At 39.5% G+C, this 21,763-nt stretch overlaps 2 protein-coding genes across 4 annotated transcripts in view; one reads left to right on the forward strand and one right to left on the reverse strand.

Moving 5' to 3' along the window:
- Positions 1 to 9: 9 nt before the first annotated feature.
- Positions 10 to 2,580, reverse strand: ANKRD37 (ankyrin repeat domain 37). Its single transcript, XM_079726774.1, has 5 exons — positions 2,553 to 2,580; positions 2,195 to 2,347; positions 1,232 to 1,323; positions 490 to 693; positions 10 to 238 (listed from the first exon to the last, which is right to left on the reverse strand). Coding segments are annotated over exons 1-5 (477 nt in total). The 5' UTR covers position 2,580; the 3' UTR covers positions 10 to 237.
- A 9,499-nt stretch (positions 2,581 to 12,079) lies between these two features.
- LRP2BP (LRP2 binding protein) overlaps positions 12,080 to 21,763 on the forward strand; it is a gene marked incomplete at both ends in the record, with an annotated part of 36,950 nt that continues 27,266 nt past the window's right edge. The window contains 3 exons of one of the 3 annotated variants that reach the window (XM_079726746.1): positions 12,080 to 12,200; positions 12,931 to 13,043; positions 15,932 to 16,045. In XM_079726746.1, coding sequence (XP_079582872.1) covers positions 12,095 to 12,200; positions 12,931 to 13,043; positions 15,932 to 16,045 — 333 coding nt within the window. Of the gene's footprint in view, positions 12,213 to 12,930; positions 13,044 to 15,931; positions 16,046 to 21,763 lie in introns of all 3 variants that reach the window. The other 2 variants (XM_079726744.1, XM_079726745.1) reach the window with 2 other exon arrangements.

Consider the following 21,763-nt stretch of genomic DNA (forward strand, 5'->3'; position numbering starts at 1 on the left):
AATTTATTCTTTAGACATTCCTTTAATAAATTAAAAGGCAAAGCATGCACAACCAGAATGTTACAGGCATGTAAATACATGTATTCTTGAATGTTATCTTCCCTTAGAAGAAAGTTTTCCTCCTTCTTAGAAGGTGTTTAGACACACTTGATGAGCCAAAAGCCATAGCTTGTAGCTGAGCAGTAAATCTGCATGAAGTGAAGACCTTCTCCACACCTCTTCATAACCAATACGACATCTGTTGTTAAAAAACATATTAACATTAAAAACTTTTTTAAAAAAGGTTTCCTTCCCAATCTTCCACCATGCAGGACAATTTTAGGTCTCTAGAATCTAGTAGTAGTTACTACAACCAGTATTAAAATGTGTTAATGAGAATGAAAAGTTATACTAGAAATAAGACTGCCGATATTTAAACGAAACAATAAATTCTGTGCTAAATAAGAGATCCTTGAGGGAGGAAGAAAGAAGAAACTATGAATTCCGTACCAACACTTCCTTTTCCCATTTGTATCTTCTTTACTTCCAAAACTTCGTTTCTGTCTGAGCACTGGAACACAATGATCTTTATTGGATTGTTCACTTGGTTTTATTGTCTGCATACATTTAATTGTTGTAAGAAACTTGCCACATTCTGGAAATCCACATGACCAAGCAAGATCTTCAGCTGTTTGCCCATTCTTATTACATAAACTGAATTTGAGACAAAAAATTAGTTAAGTAAAAGTTGACAATTGTTTAGCCTTTTTTTATATCTTCCTAACAAAGGCGCTTTGGGCTCATACAAATGTTGGTTGCAGAATAGAAGAGGTAAAGGAAGCATAGAGGAATTCCATTTTTGCTCACTATTTATCCTCAATGGCTAGCACAGAGTACAGCACAGAGTGGGCATTTTATTTTTGCACGAATGAAAGAGTATTCTTTGTTCACTACAATGAGTTATGTACGCAAAGGAAGTCAGCGAGAACTTCTATAGAATGGCTTTTCTAAACCAAAACTAAGATGTAACACTGCCATGACAGATGAGTAGAACTGTATCTCTGATTGCTTAGAATCCATTTTTTATTAAAATTGACGAATACATAGTATTAGATGTCATTAACAGCCTAAGTTAACATTTAAATGTTAACATTAAATTATCAATGGCAAGCATCATGTAATTAAGCTGTAGGAGTCTGATTAGTTTAATCCAAGAAAATATAAAATTTGAAGCCACTGATTTCATACTTACTCAATTTGGGCGTCACTGGCTACAAGCAGGCTGAGGCATTCCAGGCTTCCAACTTTTGCTGCCTTGTGTAGTGGAGCTTCTCCAAAAACATCCTTACAGACAAAACAGCACATTTTAGTCTCTCCCCGAAACACTCTAGTGGAAGTTGGTGGGTCAAGTCTATTGTTTTAGGAAGCTATTTGAGGAAGCGGGGTTAGAAATGCGGTGTACTGGACCGAATTTTTTAATTCTTTTTTTTAAATAAAATTCACTTAGTGCCCTATTAAATACAAAGTTGTCATTAATAAAAATATGTGCAGCCACAGCTACAAACATACATTAAATTTTAAGTGAATAAAAGCAAAATAGAATCCTACAGAAGTAAAAAAAATTACAATTTAAAATTCACCATACTTTAATATTCAATGAAGATGTAAACTACCCTAAGAAAGTTCTGTGCAGAATTGTACTGGTTGTGAGCATGCCTCACAAGTATTGCGATCCTGAGACTTTTAATTTGGTAATGGAGCAATTGTTCCTTTGGAAATGAACTGTAGACCTTGTAAATGCTGTCCGATGTAGTAGCCAGCAACCATATATCCAGCTAATGAGCACCTGAAATGTGGCTAGTCTGAATTGAAATGTGCTGTAAATGTAAAATACACAGCAGATGGAGAAGACACACGAAAAGAAAATGTAAAATATCTATCAGTAATGTTTTATATTGATTACATATGAAATGATAATATTTTGGATTAATTGGGTTAGGTTACTAAAATTTTCATGTTTCGTTTTACTTCATTAATGTGGCTACTAGAAAATCTTAACATACGTGTCTCACATTATATTTCTATTGGACATCGCTGCGACAGTCATGTTTCTAATAACCGAAACGACTGAATATCTCGGCGTCTAAGAAGTGTTTGTGTGGATTTGGGGTGGAGGGGGAGGGTTGCACATGGCAACCATCAGTTACCTAGTTACCTGTTGGTTGAGGTCAGCGCCGGTCTGCAGCTGCCAGAGAAGAAAGCAAGCAAGGCCTCCACCTGCGGCCAAGTGGACAGGCGACTGCTCACAGGGATCCGGGGGTGCGTTGACGGAGGCTCCGGTCTCCAGCAGATGCCTCAGACTATCCACCTGCGAGAAAAGAACAGCTCCAGCACCGCCCTCGCCTTTGTCAAGGCTCACGCCCTCCCGGGATTGAACATCTTCCTCCACTCCAAAAACCTTCCAACTCTGAAGAGGCTTGACTTGGCAACGCCAAGTGGTCAGTAAGCCATCACCCTAGCTAGCCCTCACTAGAAGACTTAAGCCTGCAGGGCAAAAGCAGCCTGAGTCTCACCTCGGGGTTGCAATCGAGCAACAGCATCTCCCACCTAAAGTAGAGGACTGGAGTGCTTGGGAGAGCAGAGCGGTGAGGCGCTCGCTGCAGACAAACAGGTAAGAGCACAGGTCGCCCAAGAGCAGGAGAATTTAAAGATCCCCAGGGCCAGCGGACCGGCCCCTCCCCGCCGCGCCACAGCTCTGGCTGCGCCCCAGCAGCCCAACCCTGGGCTGCCGGTGTTCCTCCGCCCAGCTGCAGCCGCACGTACACAAACACTGACACGTGCAACCGGGAACCCAGAAAGGCCGGCGGGGAGAAAGGAGGAGGAGGCAGCGCGGGTCTGCCAGCTGATTGGCCCAGCTTGAGTTGTCAGGCCCGCCCACCTTGGGGCGGGGCCCCGGGCCGCTCCCCGGAGCCCCTGTGCGCGTGCGTCGTGAGGGACGGGATTCCGGGCAGCTGGGCTTCAGCGGCCGCCATGAGGCGCGCTGAGTTCGACACGTCTCAGGCTGTCGTGCTCACCTCTTTACGCCCTTTGGGGAAGCGGAAGTCACGGGCGGAGGTTTTGGTTTTTGCTGGCACGCACGTAACCAGGAAACCAGGGAGCTACAAGGAGCTCGGCTTGCAACACGACCTTTGGAAGCTGCTACGCTTGGTGCTGGCGCCGGGGTCCCAACCTCCGGCTCCTGAGGAATGAAAATTCCTTCTTGTCTCGCGTTCAAAGTCGCCCCAGGCTTGGCTCTGTCCCTCAAGGCCTTGGACGTTTAGGGAGGAAAGCGGAAGCTGGGGGGGCGATGTGGGGGGTAGGCGGAGGGGCGGCTAAGGTGAGCTAAGGGGATGGGTTTTCCCGCAGGGACTGCCCCCACCCCCATCCCCAGTTCCAGCACCCCTCTCGCCTTTGTCAGGGCTCACGCCCTCCCGGGACTGAACATCTGGTTTAAATGGTTTATCAAACCCCACCCTTTCGGGTTTAACATTATACCACGTCCGTTCTGGGAACGATGTAAAACGAGCCAACCACTGTAATGGGTCCCCTCTTGGAAGTGGGTTAGGCGCAGTGCTGGCCTTGCCGCCTAGGGAGGTGTTGAGGGTCCCCAGCTTTTAGCCCTGAGTTTGCTGAGGCGGGAGCCCCCCACTCATCATGTGGAGAGTTAGGGGATAAACGAAGGGCCCGGGCCGTGGACGCTGAGGACCCGTGGGGCTCTTCCCCGTGGGGCTCTTCCCCGTGGGCAGGGCTGCCTTGCTCTGAACCGCTGGGGCGTGGCGGGAGGAAGGCTCCCCGGAGCTCTTCATGCTGAGCCATTCCTTTAGCTTGAGTCATTCGTTTTTGTAAAGCTTTAGGAACAGACAGACATCCTGACTTCAAACCGTAGCCAATGACCGCCTATCAGATAATCTCTGGACTCTTTTCCTAAGCACTTTTTTTTTCCGGGCTAATCTAGCTGAAAGCTAAAGCTCCAGCCATATATGTATTTTCCCTAACATCTTCAGCGATTCCCTTCTATCTGCTGATACCTTTGATAGCAGGACTGAAAGATAGTTTGTTATGCTTGTAGAGGGCGAGCTCATTGTCCTGTGAAGACAGGTGGCCTTTTAGTTCTAATTTTGGTTACGGTTTACTGTTTATTTTGTAATAAGAGCCATAAAATAATTTTGCAGTAATTCATATTACTAGACTTATGCAGTGATCCAAAGTGTCAACTGAGAGAAAAATGCACAACATGAGAGGTGTGAGTTAAGGTTTATTCAGGGTCTTACTGAGGACTGTAGCCCCAGAGACAGCCTTCGGATAGCTCTGAGGAACTGCTCCAGAGAGGTGGGGGGAGGCTACTTTATATGTGATTTTGTTGTTGTTGTTAGGGAACACGTGCAGTCAAATGTATCTTGGTAAAAGGTCACTGCTCGTCACAAAGAACAGATATCCCAAGTTAATGATTATAGGGCTTTTCTATGTATGGGAAGCGGGGTTCATTAAAACTCTTCGTGAGGGCTTCCCTGGTGGCGCAGTGGTTGAGAGTCTGCCTGCCGATGCAGGGGACACGGGTTCGTGCCCCGGTCCGGGAAGATCCCACATGCCGCGGAGTGGCTGGGCCCGTGAGCCATGGCCGCTGAGCCTGCGCGTCCGGAACCTGTGCTCCGCAACGGGAGAGGCCACAGCAGTGAGAGGCCCGCGTACCGAAAAAAAAAAAAAAAAACTTCGTGAAATGCATCTGTCTAAGGGCCTGTTTGTCCAAAGCACAGAGCCTCCCGTTTTCATCTTTAAATTTCCTCTGAAGCACAGAGTGCCCATCCTGTTATCACCTTAATCTCTTCATCTGAAGCATCCAGTGCCTTATTGTTCAGCGGCTGCAGCGGGTTAATCTTTGAAGACTTGGATGGTGAGCAAAATGCTCTTTGCTCCTTTATTTGCAAAGAGGTAGTTTTAAACGTCTTTGTTTATATGCATACTCGAACATAAACGTGTATATGTATTTATGTTCAAACACATATATAGAATCGTACTTGTGTTCTTTTTTTTTAATATTTAAACTATTCACAGTACCTTTTTTACGCTATTTAAAGAATGTCAGAGATACATGAGAACACATGTCCATATTGCCAATTTTCCTTTTCTCATGTTTTTCAATTACGTAGGTACTGTTTTTCAAAGCATATAATAAAGCTTCAAATTTGCACAGATGTTCATTTTCAGGATTTCCTAACTAATACAAGGTATTATCAAAGAAGTTCCTAGGGTTCTAAACATAGGTTTTACACTTAACATATTATGCAGTGGGGTATTTGTGTGATGCATGCACTTCCACATTACATCCTTTCTCTTGAAAACAAGATTCTGTTCAGCATGCATTAAATCTGGTAATTATTGTTAACTTCCTGTGACATATTTAAATTTCACAAGGAAAGGGAATGTTGTGAGTAGTTGTTAAAGCTTTTGTCCCTTTAATCACTGCATACTTGTCCATTGCTCATAATGTTTCCAAAAAATTCTTTATATCTCAGGTAAGTATTTGGTTTAGTCTTAAAAATGGGCCTAAAAGCCGTCTAAAAACTGAACAAAGCTGGTAGAGTACAAAAATATACAGAATAAATACATTTGGGGGACAATATCTTACTGGCAAGTAACTGGAGATTTTACTGAACATGTAGCAAGTGGGATCAATTTTCTAAAGTGGAAGATGGTCTAAGATGCATATTCAGCAGTCACTCTTCCAAGCATTGCTGATTCTACTTATGTTTAATTTGCTGGTAGATGTGTTTGAACTAATCAAATGTAATTCTGCCTTCACTGGCATGCGCAGTCAGGAAATCCATGTATGATCCTTGGATGATTGTAAAAGCAAAAGATTTCCCACAAATAAATTCTTCTTGTGCCTTATTATATAAACCCTTCCAGCCTTGCTTACTCAAACTTCTTGGAGAAGGTGATAAATTATATAGTTATTATAAACAACTGCTGCTCCAGGATATTGTGGCACAAAGGATAGATAGATATTTAGATAGACAGATAGATGGAAGGGAGGGAGGGAGGGAAGGGAAGGAAGGCGAGAAGGAGTGAAAAGGCAACTCTTCTTTACAAAAGAATTCCAGATACTTCATGTAGACACTCCCCACTCCAGGAAATAGAGATTAATCCTCTCCCCACCCTGTCCTCTTGAGTGTGGGCTATGCATAATGCCTTGCTTCTGAAGAGTAAGAGTATAGGAAGAGGGGAAGGTAACTTTACAGTGGAGAAACCTGTGAAACACTACCCTGGCCAGGTATTTGTTACTATTATCAGTGATAAGTCATGATGATAGCATGCACCCCTGATATGATGTGTTGAGAAGGATACTTCATCTCTGCATCTTCCCAAAAGTCCATAACCCAAGTCTAACCATGAGTAAAATATCAGGTAAACCCAGGTTGGGAGACATTCTACAGGATATCTGGCCAGTACAAAACTGTCAAAGTTATAAAAAAAACAAGGAAAACCTGAGAATCTGTCATAGACCAGAGGAGGCTAAGGAGACATGATGACTAAATGTAGTGTGATAACCAGGATAGGATCCTGGAACAGAAAGAGAAAATTACAGTAGTCCCCCGTTATCCGCATTTTCAATTTCTGTGGTTTCAGACCAACCATGGTCTGAAAATATTAAATGGAAAATTACAGAAATAAACAATTCATAAATTTTAAATTGCATGCCGCCCTGAGTAGCATGATGAAATCTCACTCCATCTCCATCCCTCCTGGGAGGGGAATCATCCCTTTGTCAAGGTTAGTCACCTAGTAGCCATCTGGGTTATCAGATTTACTGGGTTACCGTGTTCAAGTAACCCTTATTTACTTAATAATGGCCCCAAAGCACAAGAGTAGTGATGCTGGCAATTCAGATGTGCCAAAGAAGTTATAAAGTCCTTCCTTTAAGTAAAAAGGTGAAAATTCTTGATGTAATAAGGAAAGATAAGAAATCAAACACTGAGGTTGTTGAGATCTACAGTAAGAACAAATTTTCTGTTTGTGAAATTGTGAAGAAGGAAAAAGAAATTTATGCTAGTTTTGCTGTCGTACCTCAAACTGCAAAAGTTACACTTAGTTAATTTTCTAGATTTAGTAATGACAGAAGATACCTAAACCAGTATGAAGCTAGTTTTAATAAAACAAGGAATGAAAAATCTCACAATTTCTCACAACTTTATTACTTTTTATTCTGATCACTATTTAATTTTTTATTCTGATTAACCAATACACTTTAGTTCCTCTGTAAAACACACTGCCAGTTGCATTGGTCACTGGGAGATCTTATCAGGCTGTTCTGTAGAATACTCAGTTACTTGGGATCACATCAGTTTGAATTTTTTTTCACACTATAAGGATTATTATAATATGTAATATAATTAAATATTATATAACTGGCGAGATATGGGTAAGAAGTGAGAGCTATAATTTTTAAGAAGACTAAATTGAATGCTTTCAGATTCCTCAAGTAGCTAAGAAAAATGCTTTCAAAGCAGGTGAGGATAAATCACCTGTAAAGGATGGGGAGAAAGAGTTCTACCCTCAAATTGTTCCACAGGCATTTGTCAATTCATATTCCATTTTAAAGAAACGTAATCTGGAATTTGTATGTATATGGTTTATGCAAGAAAGACAGTTCCGAACTCTCACATTCATCCTCTATTTAAAGAAATAGCTTCTGACCCTAAGTGAAAAGGTGGGAAAATAACTATATATTTACATATTTTAAGTTAAAATGTATATAATATGTTTGTATACTCACATTAATTTCCACTTGATTCTTGTTTAATTGATAAACTACAAGTCCCAATAATACCAGATAAGAGGGCTCTTACTGCATTGATTGTGCAACCTATTTCTTTCATTTAGGAAACAGAGTAGCTGAATATATAGAATACCTTCAGAAAAAGCATGCATTATATTTTTTGTGTAGGCCATAGCTAATTGATATATTTGATATATAATTTATCTAGTGTAGAAAGTTGAAACTCATTTTCTTAGAGTAACTCCGATTTGTCAAAATTTGTTAACATCCTACTCAAATTAATCTTTGTCCCTAAGAGGAGAAAATATATAGATAAAATGTTGGTTTTACTAATCAAGTAATAATTAAAACAACTAAATAATAGTAATATATGATGTCAAGATAAGTTCTACTCAAAGCATATATCTAATATTCTACATTTTCCAGCTACTTTAAATAATGTGTAATTTTTAAGTAAAACAACTGAGTTTCAAACTTTTGACACATTTTCCCAAATTATCTACTAAATCATTTTTATTATCCAATTATTTTATGCAGGTGCCATTGATAAATTTCTTACATGCTTAATGTTTTTTAAGAACTAAGTAACCAAAATACTTTGAGAATTAGGTCTGTAAATCGGTGCATCCACTATGGAAAGCAGTATCTATCGCTCTTCCTCAAAGTATTCAAAATAGAACTACCATATGATTCAGCAGCCCCACTTCTGGGCATATAGCCAGAGGATTTGAAATTAGAATCTCAAAGAGAGATTTTTCCCTCCACATTCACTGTGGCATTATTCACAGTAGCCAAGACATGGAAGCAACCTAAATGCCTGTCACTGAATGAGAAGATAATGTGGTAGCTACGTAAATGGAATATTATTCAGCCTTAGAACCTGGAGGACATTATGCAAACTGAAATAAGCCAGACACAGAAGAACAAATATAACATGATCCTACTTGTACGAGGGATCTAAAATAGACTCATAGAAGCAGAGAGGAGAATGGTGGTTCCTAGGGGTTTGGGGGAGTGGAATGAGGAGGTGGTGGGCAGAGGGTATAAAGTGTCAGTTATGCAAGCACTAGAGATCTACTGCACAGCCCAGTGCCTACAGTTAACGGTATTGTGTTGTATACTTAAAATTTTGCTGAGAGGGTAGATCTTATGCTTAGTGTTCAAATAAATTAGGTGGGAAGAAACTTTTGGAGATGATGAATATACTTAGCATTGATTGTGGTGATGGTTTCATGGGTATCTATTTACGTCCAACCCCATCAGGTTGTACACATTAAATATATACAGCTTTTTATATGTCAATCATACCTCAAAATGATTTTTAAAAAAGAAAAAAATTACAAGAAAAGATTTGGGAATATTTTTTAAATGGACTTCATCAAATTAAAAAAAAATTGAGGGATCAAAAGAAACAAGAAAGTGAAAAGACCCCATAGAATGGGAGAAAATATTTGCAAATTATATACCTGATAAGAGTCCAGTATCTAGAATATATAAAGAATGTTTATAACTCAGCCATAAAAGGACAGCCCAACTACAAAATTGGCAAAGGATTAACATCACTCCAAAGAAGATAAACAGGTGGCCAATAAGCCCATGAAAAGAGTCTCAACATCATTTTTCATTATGGAAATGCAAATCAGAACCACAAGATAACACTTCACATCCACTAGGATGGCTATTATCAGAAAGATGAACAATAACCAGTGTCGGTGAGGATGTGGAACCCTCACACATTGATGGTGGAAAAGCAAAAGGCCACTTTGGAAAACAGTTTGGCAATTTCTCAAAATCTTAAACATAGAATTACCATGTGACCCAGCAATCCCCCTCCTAGGTTTATACCCAAAAGAATTGAAAACCTATGTCTACACAAAAACAAGTACGTGAAAACTACCAGCATTATTCAGGATAGCCAAAAGCTAGAAACAACTCAAATGCTCATCAGATGATGAACAGATTTTTTTAAATGTGTTATATCCGTATAATGAAATATTATTCAGCCAAAAATAGGAACGAAGTACTGATACATGCTACAACATGCACGAACCTTGTAAACATTATGTAAAAGAAGCCAGACACAAAAGGCCACATACTGTATGATTCCATTTATATGAAATATGCAGAATAGACATATCTGTAGAGACAGAAGGTAGATTAGTGATTGCTAGGGGCTGAAAGGAGGAAAAGATTGGGGAGTGACTGCTAATTTCTACAGGGTTTCTTTTAGAGTGATGAAAATGTTCCAGAATTAGATATTGGTGGTGGTTGCACAACCTTAAGCAATTAACATTCACAGCACTGGAGACAGGGCACTAACTAGTAAAGAGGGTCTGGAAGGTCACCGTCAGTGTCTACCACACCTGCCCTTCCTTTTAAAATCATATCTTTCTTTCAGATTTTACATCATCGATTAAGGTCTATAATTTCTATTATAGCATTTTCTAAATTCACTGCATGCTATGCAAACACTTGTCAAGTTTCAAATTATAATTTTATATCTTATCCCAAGATTTGGCAGAAATAAACATATACTCTTGCTGTTTAAAATCTTCTCTTAGTTCTCATTTTCTGAAATTAAAAAGTACTGAATTTTAGCTTACCCTCTTATGGGAGTCCTGCCATTTTAAACAATCATGTTAGCTCTGCTTTTTGGAGAACAGTATGGAATAATGATGAAGTACACAGGCGCTCTGGCATCCCAGCTGTCCCACCTCCCAGCCCTGTGATCTGAGGCAAGTTGCTTAACTTCTTCACTGGTGCCTCAGTTTCCTCCCACATTAAGTGGGCCTCATAACAACCTGTATTTCATAAAGTTTTGTAGGAGTTAGTACCTGTAAAGCACTTAGAACAAAGAACAAATCCTGGCCTATAGTAAGAGCTCAATAAATCTTTGCTTATATTTTCTAGGTCCTCCCCAAATATTCTTTTAAGCTTCAGCAACAGAAACCCTGTGGAGTATTGTAACCACAGAAGGCAACGTGAGTTTAAATGGATTTTGCTTTCTGATTTGTTTCTTTTCTGATGACCTTCCTGAATGTGTCAACTTTTTTCTTAGCCTTTTTGGATACAATAGCACATGGGCTTAAGTCTTCAGTGAAATAAAAACTTCTATAACCAGTTTCTGAGTAAACTGATGGTGCTATGGACATCATCCTGTTTGGATTGTCTTTCTTCTAAATACTTCACCTAATATTGCTTCACCCTAAAGTTCATTGGAAGCTTTTATATTTACTAGTACAACCATAGATTTTTGGAGTCCTATAATCAAAGAATTTTACATATCTAGGGACAGACGTTTTGAAATCCTCTAGTTCAAACTACTTATAGTCTAAACTACAGATGAGGAACTTGACTCTTAAGAAGATTATATGACTCTTCCAAAATCACAGATACTTCGGTGATTTTTTCTCTCTGATATACTGAATTATCTACCTTTTCTGCACTTCATTCTCATTAATGAAGCAATCTATTGTCGAAAATAGTATCATGAAATTGTATAAATGCTGCTTTCCAATAATACTAAAGGTCTGTTGAGTTCTCTTCACCACCAATCGGGAACCTTTACTGGAAGCTTGTTCCTGATTGGTGAAAGCCTGCTGTAACAGTGGAATTCCAAGGATTCCAAAAAAGCATAGCAAAAACTGAGTTTGCTGTCTCACTACCCTGAGCCTAGGCCAACCTGGACTCCTTCATCCCAGATGAGGTGGCCTCTACATTTTATATGAAGGCTCTGATTTTCCCTTCAACTGTGATCCACCTTATGACATGGCAATCCAATACAGACAGGAAGATAAAACTGAACAACACAACTAAAATAAAGTGTATTCCCAGGTAAAATAGACAAATGCTTTCATTTAAAATGGATTAGTTTGATGAGCTTCAGTTATAAGGCAACAGGAAGGTACAGTGCACAGGAACTGCATCTATGGGCAGTGTCACCAATTCCTACTAGTGGCAGCAGCTGTGGTGGGTGACATGACTCACTGGAGTGTGTGATCTCATAGCCAGAAAGGATTTGCAAACAGCTCTGATCATTAATCCCATGCTGTGGAAACAGACATGGAGGAGTGCTGTGCTTCTCATAGCTATAGAGGGTCCTTGTTTCCTAAGAAGGAATGTTCACATCCCAGAGCTGGTAGTTTGGTGCCCTATCCCTAGGTGATGAGAGGAAGATGCTTTTTATAGTGCCTGCCAAGTTGGAGTGGAGTCTCTTTTTGCATTTTCTGGGGGAAGATTCTACCATATTATTTTTTAATATAATTTTTTAATTTACAGAATACCCACTGTGGAGACAGGATGAAGTTGACCAGTGAAAAGTTGCCCAAGAACCCCTTTTATACTTCTCTATCCCACTATGCTGCTAAGAACCAAAAACTCTTCCAATGGAGGAAGGAAAAGACTGGTATAAATCCTGATAATATTTTCACTAAAAGTTAATTAGGTACACCAGAGCAAAAGGGACAAGAAATATGAGTCTTACTGCTGGCAAGAAAGTGGTTAAGTTTACAGTCCTTTCTAGCTTTTCTGTAGGAATCTGTGAAATTGCTTGAACCTACCTGGTAGCAAATCATCAGTGAAGAGGTTTCATAATGAGATCCTGATCCTGATTTACTCTCAGGACTTTAGGACACCCTTCTGGAAAAGAGAAGCCAGATGTCAGTTCTGTTAAAGAGAACAGTACCATACTTTACTTGAAATTAGCATTTAAAGCTACCATTTTTTTCTATAGACTTAAAAAAATTAAATTGGGGATGGTTAGCTCATCCAGTTAGAGTAGTTCTAATTAAGGCTCAAATTAAGAATTTCACTCACCCACAGGCCAGCTTTGTCTAAAGAATTCCACATAGACTGCATTGCTAGAGCTCCTGCCTAGTAGGAAAGAGGGTTAGTTTGACAAACAGCCAATATATTTCTTAATTATATAAGGCCACAGTGTCAGGTATTGTGATAGTGCTTTCTTTTTCTAAGGTAGTGCTTTTTCCTTGAACTAAGGAGGTCAGTTTTAGGAATGAGAACTAGGAAGGAAACTAGTATAAACAGTGTCAGATGAATTCTATTTAATTTATTACTTTAAGAGAGAAAATTCATATTGTATAGATAAAGATGGAATTCTTTACTTTTTAAAAAATCAGATCATTACAGCCATGCTAGTTTGGTGGATAAGGCATTGCACCTCTTGAAGGAAAGAATAAGAAGAGGGGATACTCTGGCGTATTTCCTACGAGGTCAACTGTATTTTGAAGAGGGATCATTTTTTGTTGATTTGTTTTCATATAAAGCTGCTATTAGATCTTCATAGCAAAATTTCCTATAGAGTTCCTTACATTGTTAAACCAGGGAAATTCTGTCAAATTCCATAGATTACGGTTGTGGATTTAAGTATGATAAATTGGTCCCAGCTTATGGAGATATTCATCCTTTCTCCATAAAAGTCATTCTAATTAATGTCATTTATAGGAGTCATTTTGGTATGAAATCCATTTTCACATGATAAATTAAAAATCTAATTTTTATATTTTGCCTGATATATTCAACATCATTTATAAAATATTTTCATTTTATTAACAATTAAAAATCCTGATTCTTATCTAGTACTTAAAGGCAGCTTTATATGTTCCTATATGGAGTAAGGAGGGAATTTCCCTCTTTATCCACATTATGCTGAGGTTTGCAAAGTAGGTCTAGGAGGACCTATGCAAACTATCACTCCAGCTTCAGCAATATAGCTTCAGTTGTTCATTGAACCCCAAGGGAAGATGTGAAAAGGGACCAGCTGTCCCCAACCCCTCACTATCCATTGAATGTTTGGGCAGCTGTTCACCTATATCCCACTTACTTATCTTTTGATGGCTCCTTCATTCATTCTGGCAACAAATATTTGTTGAGGACTCATAATGCACCTGTCACTGTGAGGATCATGTAGCATAATGGTTCAGAGAATGATCTTTCAGCTTTGGGCATAGGTTCCAAAATGGTTCTGTTGCTTGTTAAGTGTATTCTTGGGCACAAATGCTTAACCTCTTGGTGCCTCAGTTTCCTCATCTGTAAAAGGGGGTAATAATATGCATTTCATAGAGCTATTATGAGGGTATGTTAATTGTAAAAATACTAACAGGGCCTGGCACCTAGTAAGTGCTTTATAAGTATTTGCTACTATTATGCTAGGTACTAGCTATACAGTGATGAGGGAGTTAGAATGGTCCCCATTTCATAGAGCTTACAGTCTAGTGAAAGAAATTAAATTAATATGTAATTAAAAATAAGTTAAAGTACTATGAAAGCAATTAACTGAGTACTCTGAGAGAGAATAACTTAGGGATAGGGTGGAAATAACTGTTGTTGAAACTAAAACTTGAAGAGAAGGAAACAGTTAATGCAAACAGCCACAGAGAAGTGCATTCCAGGTAGAAGGGAGAACAAATGCAATGTTTCTGAGATGAGGAAGAGTTTGGCGAGCTCTAGGAATTAACAGACCAATGTCATAGTCAGCAAGGCAGAGAATGACTCTAGATAAGCCTTGTTTAAAATGTAGTGAGAAGCCATTGAAGTGTTTTGAGACTGTGATGAATGGATTGGAAGGGAAGCATAGAACCAAGACCAGTTTAGGGGAAAATTATACTAGTTGGGTCAAGAGAGGATGGTGATCTTGACCCAGCAGTGGAGCTGGGTCCTGGGTTTATTTTGGAGATACAAGTAATGGCATCATGGACTGAAAAATAGAGAAGTGGGGAGGAGTGAGTTTTGAGGGAACCATCAGGAGATCAGTTTTTGGACATTTTATGTTTGAGATTTCCCTCAGTCATCCAAGTATACATGTTTCAAAGTAGAAACTACATGTAAGACTCTAGATCTCAAAGGAGAAGTCTGAGTTGAAAGTATATATCTGAGATTTTCCAGCATGTATATGGTATTTAAAATCATGAACAACTGAAAGGACTTCCTTTCTCTTCCTCTGTATAGAGTATTCTGAGTTTTCCAGCCCTCTTATATGTTGACCAAACACTAGCCAGAAAGGAGAATGAATCTTTACAAATCAGTCATTTACTCATTGTTATGTGTTCTTTAAGATAAATATTTGTTAGCATTTTGGTACTGTTTTTATTAATTTTATCAGTTTGTTGATTAATTACAGTTTATGAAAAGAGAAATTCAGTTGTTTCTGTGTTTTCCAAAAGTTGCTTTTCTCTGGCCTGCTCTTCCTAGTAATGACCTTCCAACTCAGAGACTCTTTTTCCACTGTTACAAATGATTTATTCTTTGGCGTAAGGCATTTTCCATGCTGGATTAAGACATAAGCCCCCAATTTTTCCTTCTTTTTTCTTTTTTTTTTTTTGCGGTATGCAGGCCTCTCACTGCTGTGGCCTCTCCCGTTGTGGAGCACAGGCTCTGGACGCGCAGGCTCAGTGGCCATGGCTCACGGGCCTAGCCGCTCCGCAGCATGTGGGATCTTCCTGGACCAGGGCACGAACCCATGTCCCCTGCATCGGCAGGCAGACTCTCAACCACTATGCCACCAGGGAAGCCCAAGCCCCATTTTTGTTCCTTACACTTTAGCGTATTTGTTATTATATCCTATAACGCTGAGGAGCCTTGAATGAATGACATATAACATGTAGGTTTTTATAGGAAGTATGGGAGGAAGATAATTTTGGAGAATCACGTTTGTTTCTCTGTGTCTTCTCCCTAACTAGAAAATGGCAAAACTGGAAGAGCCATATCATAGTGGATATTTAGTAGTAGCGGATATCCTGATGTTTATCTTTTCTCATAGTCTTTGGCCCCAGCTCTGAACTTTCTCAGACTCCAGGAGTAGTGGGTGATATGGCAGGCTGGAATGAGCAGAGGGCTAGGCTATCATTTAGAGAGCGGTTTGGCAATAGCCAAGAGTAAGAGTGAAAGCCAAAGAGAGTCTGACCCAGGTTCCTCCCGGTCAGTTCCCTCAGTTGCCATATTTAGGTCTATTTTATTGATTTTATAGTGTGTTGATTGTTGTCAATAGCTTACTTGCAAATTCCATAAATTTGTTGCTGTCTTGTGTTTGGTGCTGCTAGCTAGATTTAGGTGGGAACTAAGTATTTGGGATTACTTTAAGGTAATAATGAAAATAATTCAGTATTTCCTGGGAGCTTACAGGGATGGTATGAAGAAGCATTAGAACAGTTTGAAGAAATCAAGGAAAAGGATCATCAGGCAGCTTACCAGCTAGGAGTGATGTATTATGATGGCCTGGGGATGACCGCAGACGCTGTAAGTTGTTATTTTGTTCACAGTGTTTAAGATTTCATTGTTTATTTGATATATTTAAATTTATATTTTAATAATATATTTCTATACTTATATTTAAATAATTATCTATCCTTTCAGCATTTAAAGGATAGCAGTTGTCATTTTTACATTTACATGAAAAACAAATTTCTTTTTGCCCTTCTCCTTGCTACTGTTAGCCATCAATAACATTTTTTCTTTAAAATATTTTCCTTTGTTTTTAAAAGTTACTTCAAAGCTACATGAACATGGAGAAAAGTTAGAAAATAAGCAAAAATAAGATCACTCCAAATTTTACTACAAATATGAACTTTGTTATTATTTTAGAGTATATTCTTCCATGTATTGCCCTATGCAAAAAAAAAGATAAGCTGAAACCAGAATGTGTTCATTAGACAGTCACACTTGCCATGAAACTTCTTAAGTCTCTCTCTAGAATGCGAATTTTTTTGAAAAATTGGTTTTATACTTATTCGTGCTTTCTAACTCAGTGGTCCCCTATTTCTATTTAAATGGTATCATGACTGCACCATCACCCAAGTTATAGGATTATTTAACATGGAATTTAGAAATAGGTCCTTGGAAAATGGTAATAACAGTAGGATAATATTCATCACTATATCTTTTTAAAACTTTTAAACAATCTAACCAGAAAGAATTTACGTAAACAAAAAGAATCAACAATTTGAGTTTACCAAAAATATAATAATACCAGTGAAAAATATTTGCTGCACAAAAATAAAGAGGAAAGCAATAAAATGTTTAATTTCTGACAGGGCCTAACCAGAAGAAATACAATAGAAATTAGATGACAATTGAACTCTAGTCTCAAAAAGTTAAGAAAACACATTTTGTCAATCAAACATGAGAAGACTGGGGAACAAATTGCAATGAAACAACTTAAACTTGTGAAAACAAATCTTTAAAAATTTTACTTTCCAAAAATAGAATTTATACTGAATACATCTACCAAAACCAGCACATATTCCCTAATACCATTTAATACCCAGTTTATATTCAAAATTCTCAAATTGTCCCAAAGTGGTCTTTCAAGCCAGCATTCAGTCAGAGACCACCCAATGCATTGAGTTGTAATATCTGCAAGTTTCTTTAATCTAGATTAATTCTCTCTCCTGCCTTTTTTTCATAATATTGACTTTATTAGAAGTGACACTTATATGGTACTTATGCAGAAAAATGTCTTCTTTTGTAGTGCATACTGAAATATTTAGGGGTGAAGTGTCCTGATATTTTCTTTTTTTTTTTTTTTTTGCGGTACACGGGCTTCTCACTGCCGTGGCCTCTCCCGTTGCGGAGCACAGGCTCCGGACGCGCAGGCTCAGCGGCCATGGCTCACGGGCCCAGCCGCTCCGCAGCACGTGGGATCCTCCCAGACCGGGGCACGAACCCGTGTCCCCTGCATCAGCAGGCGGACTCTCAACCACTGCGCCACCAGGGAAGCCCACTGATATTTTCATATCGGCATATAACTTGAAACAAGTCACCAAAAAAGACAGATGAAGCAAATATAGCAAAATGTTATTACTGACAATCTATGTGGTAGTTATGCAAATTTTTTAATTTTTATTTTATTTATTTATTTATTTTTCAGTACGTGGGCCTCTCACTGCTGTGGCCTCTCCCGCTGCAGAGCACAGGCTCTGGATGCGCAGGCTCAGCGGCCATGGCTCACAGGCCCAGCCGCTCCACGGCATGTGGGATCTTCCCGGACTGGGGCACGAACCCGTGTCCCCTGCATCAGCAGGCGGACTGTCAACCACTGCACCACCAGGGAAGCCCTATGCAAATTTTTATGTAATATTCTTTCTACTTTTCTGTATGCCATTCTAAGATCTTCTGTATTCTCAGCCTTTTTCTCAGACTACTTCCTTCACTTCCTTGCCTTATCAGAAACTTGGTTGTCCCACAAGCAGCCCTCTTTAGAGGAGGGCTCTCCTTACAACCTCCCAAAGTACCATAGTGCTCAAAGGTAGAGCTGGTATTATTTTCATTTCCCAATTCACTTTCTAGCTATTATTTCTCCTCCACCTCAGGCACAAAGTATACCTACTTTGAAGTTCATTCCAACTCATTGCTTTCCTAGTTCTATCAATTTCCTGGTGGTTGGTGATTTTCTAACGTTAACCTGAAGACTTTGGCTCTGGGATTACATTTTCCTCCCTGTGTCATTCCACCATTTTATCTGATACTTGAATGAAGAACTGAGCAGCAAGAAGGAGCAACGTATAGGTCTAGGTGAATCACATTCCAGGCAGAGGAAATAGCTAGTGTTCAGGCCTGAGGAAGGATGGTACAGCTGGAATACAGTCAAAACAGTGAAACAGGGACCAAACCACGTGGAACTTGGCAAACTACGGCCAAGTGGATTGTATTCTCAATGCAGTGTGAAGACACCAAAAGGGAGTGCAATTAATATGATGAACATTTTCAAAGATCATTTTGTCTGTTGTGTGGAGAATGGATTGAATGGAGGCAGGAGTAGAAGCAGGAAGTCCAGTGAGGAAGCCACTGCAATAGTTCAGGTAAAATAGCAGCTTTAACTGGAATTATAGTGGTGGGAATAGAGAAAAGGGGACAGATCTAGGATATGCTCTTAAGAGGATACAGGACTTTCTGATGGATTGGGAGAGGGGTAGAGATAAGGGGAGGAGTCAAGGGTGATTCCTACTTTTTGTCTTGAGTGGATGATGTTGCCATTTAATAACAATGGGGTGACTGAGGGAGAAGCACATTTGGTGTACAGGAGGAAAAGCCAAACATTTATGTTTGAATGTTTCATTTGAAGTACCTGTTAAGACACCTAAGTAGAGATGTCAGGTAGAGAGTCTGGAGCTCAACGGTGCCGTCAGGACTAGAGAAATCAGTGGGGGTCTATCTGTGGAGCAGTAGGAGTTACAGCACCAGCTTGGATAAGATTGCTGAATGAGTGAGTATCATAGACAAGAGCCAAAGGTCAAGGCCAGGGACTGGAAGCCCTCCAGTATTTCATGGTCAGAACGGAAAGAACAGCTAGCCAGCAAAGAAGAAGTAGAAGGAGAAGACAGGGAGGACAGCGGAAAATGAGGACTGTGTGGTGATCTGAAAGTCAAACGATGAAATTGTTTCAAGAAGGAGGGAGTGATCATCTGTCTCAAATTCTGCTGAGAGGTGAGTAGAATGAAAACTGAGCACTTACTATCAGACACACTAAGATGAATTTCACTGGAGATCTTGACAAAAGCATTTCAGTGGGACCAAGGTCACGAGGGACCAAGATTGGAGTGGGTGGAGGAGACATATGGATGTAAGGAAGTGGAGATAAGCACTGAGCTTTGTTATAAAGTAGAACAAATATATGTGCAATAACTGGGAGGGATCATGGGATCAAGGGAGAGTTATCTCCCAGATCAAAGATATTACAGTATTATTTGTAAATTGACACACAAGATCTGGTAGAGAGGAAAAAATTGATGATGAATCAGGTAAACTGATAGATTTGGTGTTTCTTTCAATTCTTTCTGTTTTCTCAGTGATATAAAAGTGAAGCCATGTGTTTGCTGTGGCAGCATGTATCCTAAAATTCTAACAATTCAGAGAAAATAAGCATAGCCCCTGTGCAAAGATGACACACAAATTCATGAACTGTTCTATATTTTTTATAAAAATATTTAAAAAGTTGAAGCCATGAGCTGAGACTGAGGAGAGGGAGCGAGGGGACAGGAGAAGTCTGAAGAGAAAGGAAAAGGTTTGAAGTAGTATCTTCTCTTCCAGAGAAGTGGGAGAGATGGTTGATGAGACAAACTGATAGTATTGCTTGTGAGGGGAGAGCCCGCTCTGAAATTTGAAGTCACAAATTGTAAGAAGGACCTGTCAGCATGGTTATGTTTTTCTTCAGCCATGTTCAGTGGTTTAAGTACAGCAGAGTAGCTGGAGAAATAAGATATCTGCCACATGAGTGAGTGTCATGGAGGGAAAGAGGGACAAAGGAATGAGTACGGTGACAGATACAGAATAAGCTGATGTGGGAAGAACACAAAGGTGTAGAAAGACCAGGAAAATTGGTAGATTCGATGGGTTGGCATATGGCAACTCCAAAATACAATGGCTTGAATGTAATTACATATGGAGGCCAGAGGAGCAAAAAAGAAGATGTTCTCTGTAGGTCTGTTCAGTTAACCCAAGGTAAAGGGGCAAAGAGCAAATTCTTTTAATGTTTATCATTTTATTAATTTACCGAGTTCTTGACAGTAATTTGGTCCAGAGTCTGGTTGAACCAAATATGCTTTGTGTGGTAGGTTTGAAAGGTCTTGAAATTTACATGTTATAAACCCCAAAATATTGATACAAAACCGCATTATGTTTGCTTTAGTCATATATCTTTTGAAAGAAATTGAAAGGAAAAAATAAATACACAGGTATGTATATATGTGCCTGGGTATCCTTTTATATTTGTACATATTTACCATTTCTGGGGCTTTTCATTCCTCCCTATCAATCTGCATTGCCATCTGGCACCATATTCCTTTTCCGTTCAACCTGAAGAACTTCCTTTAAAGAGCATTTCTTGTAAGTGTGCAGGTGATGAGTTATCTCCAATTTTAATTACCTGAAAATGTCTTCAGTCTGCCTTCATTTTTGATGAATTGTTTTGCTGGTTTTTTCTTTCCTCACTTTAAAAATGCCATTGTAAAATCTTCTAGCTTCTCACAAGAAGTCAGTCTCTGATTGTATTATGTTCCCTGTATATAATGTGTCCTTTTTCTCTGGCTGCTTGCAGGATTTCTATGGATTTCAGCAGTTTGACTATGATGCATGCCTAGGAGAGGGTTTTTGTTTATCCTGTCTGGGGTTCATTGAACTTCAATGATCCCTTTCAGTTGCAGTTTTCAAGAGTCATTCCTCTTCCAGTTGTGTTTGCTTTGATAAACTTCCCAGTGCCTTTAAGAACTTTTTAAAAAAATTAATTAATTAATTAATTTGGTTTTGGCTGCATTGGGTCTTTGTTGCTGCGTGTAGGCTTTCTCTAGTTGTGGAGAGCGGGGGCTACTCTTTGGTGCAGTGCGCAGGCTTCTCATTGTGGTGGCTTCTCTTGTTGCGGAGCATGGGCTCTAGGCGCGCGGGCTTCAGTAGTTGTGGCTCACAGGCTCTTGGGCACCGGCTCAGTAGTTGTGGCGCATGGACTTAGTTGCTCCGCGGCATGTGGAATCTTCCCGGACCAGGGCTCAAACCCGTGTCCCCTGCCTTGGCAGGCGGATTCTTAACAACTGTGCCACCAGGGAAGCCCCTCCCAGTGCCTTTAGAAAGTTGTTCTTTATGTTTGGTCCTGATTTAATCACTGCTATCTGTGGGAGGATTTACACGAACACTTCACTCTACTACCATTATACTGGAAGTTCTCTCTTACTAACCAGTTGGGGAAAAAAATGGTAGACACCTACCTCACACACTCACAGAAGTAAATCCACATGATCTGGGACTCAGTAAAACACCTTTATTTTCTCATCTATTACTGTGTTGTTTAGTCAGCAATAGCACTTTGAGAGACTAGTGAGGAGTAAAAGTTAGAATGCAGTGTATACAAATGTACTTGACTGTCAAATATTATTTTCTTCTTTGGAGTGATTTTTGAAGGTTTTGAAACTGTGGGTTAAATCTACTTCACCTGCCTTCACTAATCAAAGTCGTTTTAAGACTCATGTG

This window comes from Hyperoodon ampullatus (assembly GCF_949752795.1).
Source record: "Hyperoodon ampullatus genome assembly, chromosome: 20".
Taxonomy (NCBI): Eukaryota; Metazoa; Chordata; class Mammalia; order Artiodactyla; family Ziphiidae; genus Hyperoodon; species Hyperoodon ampullatus.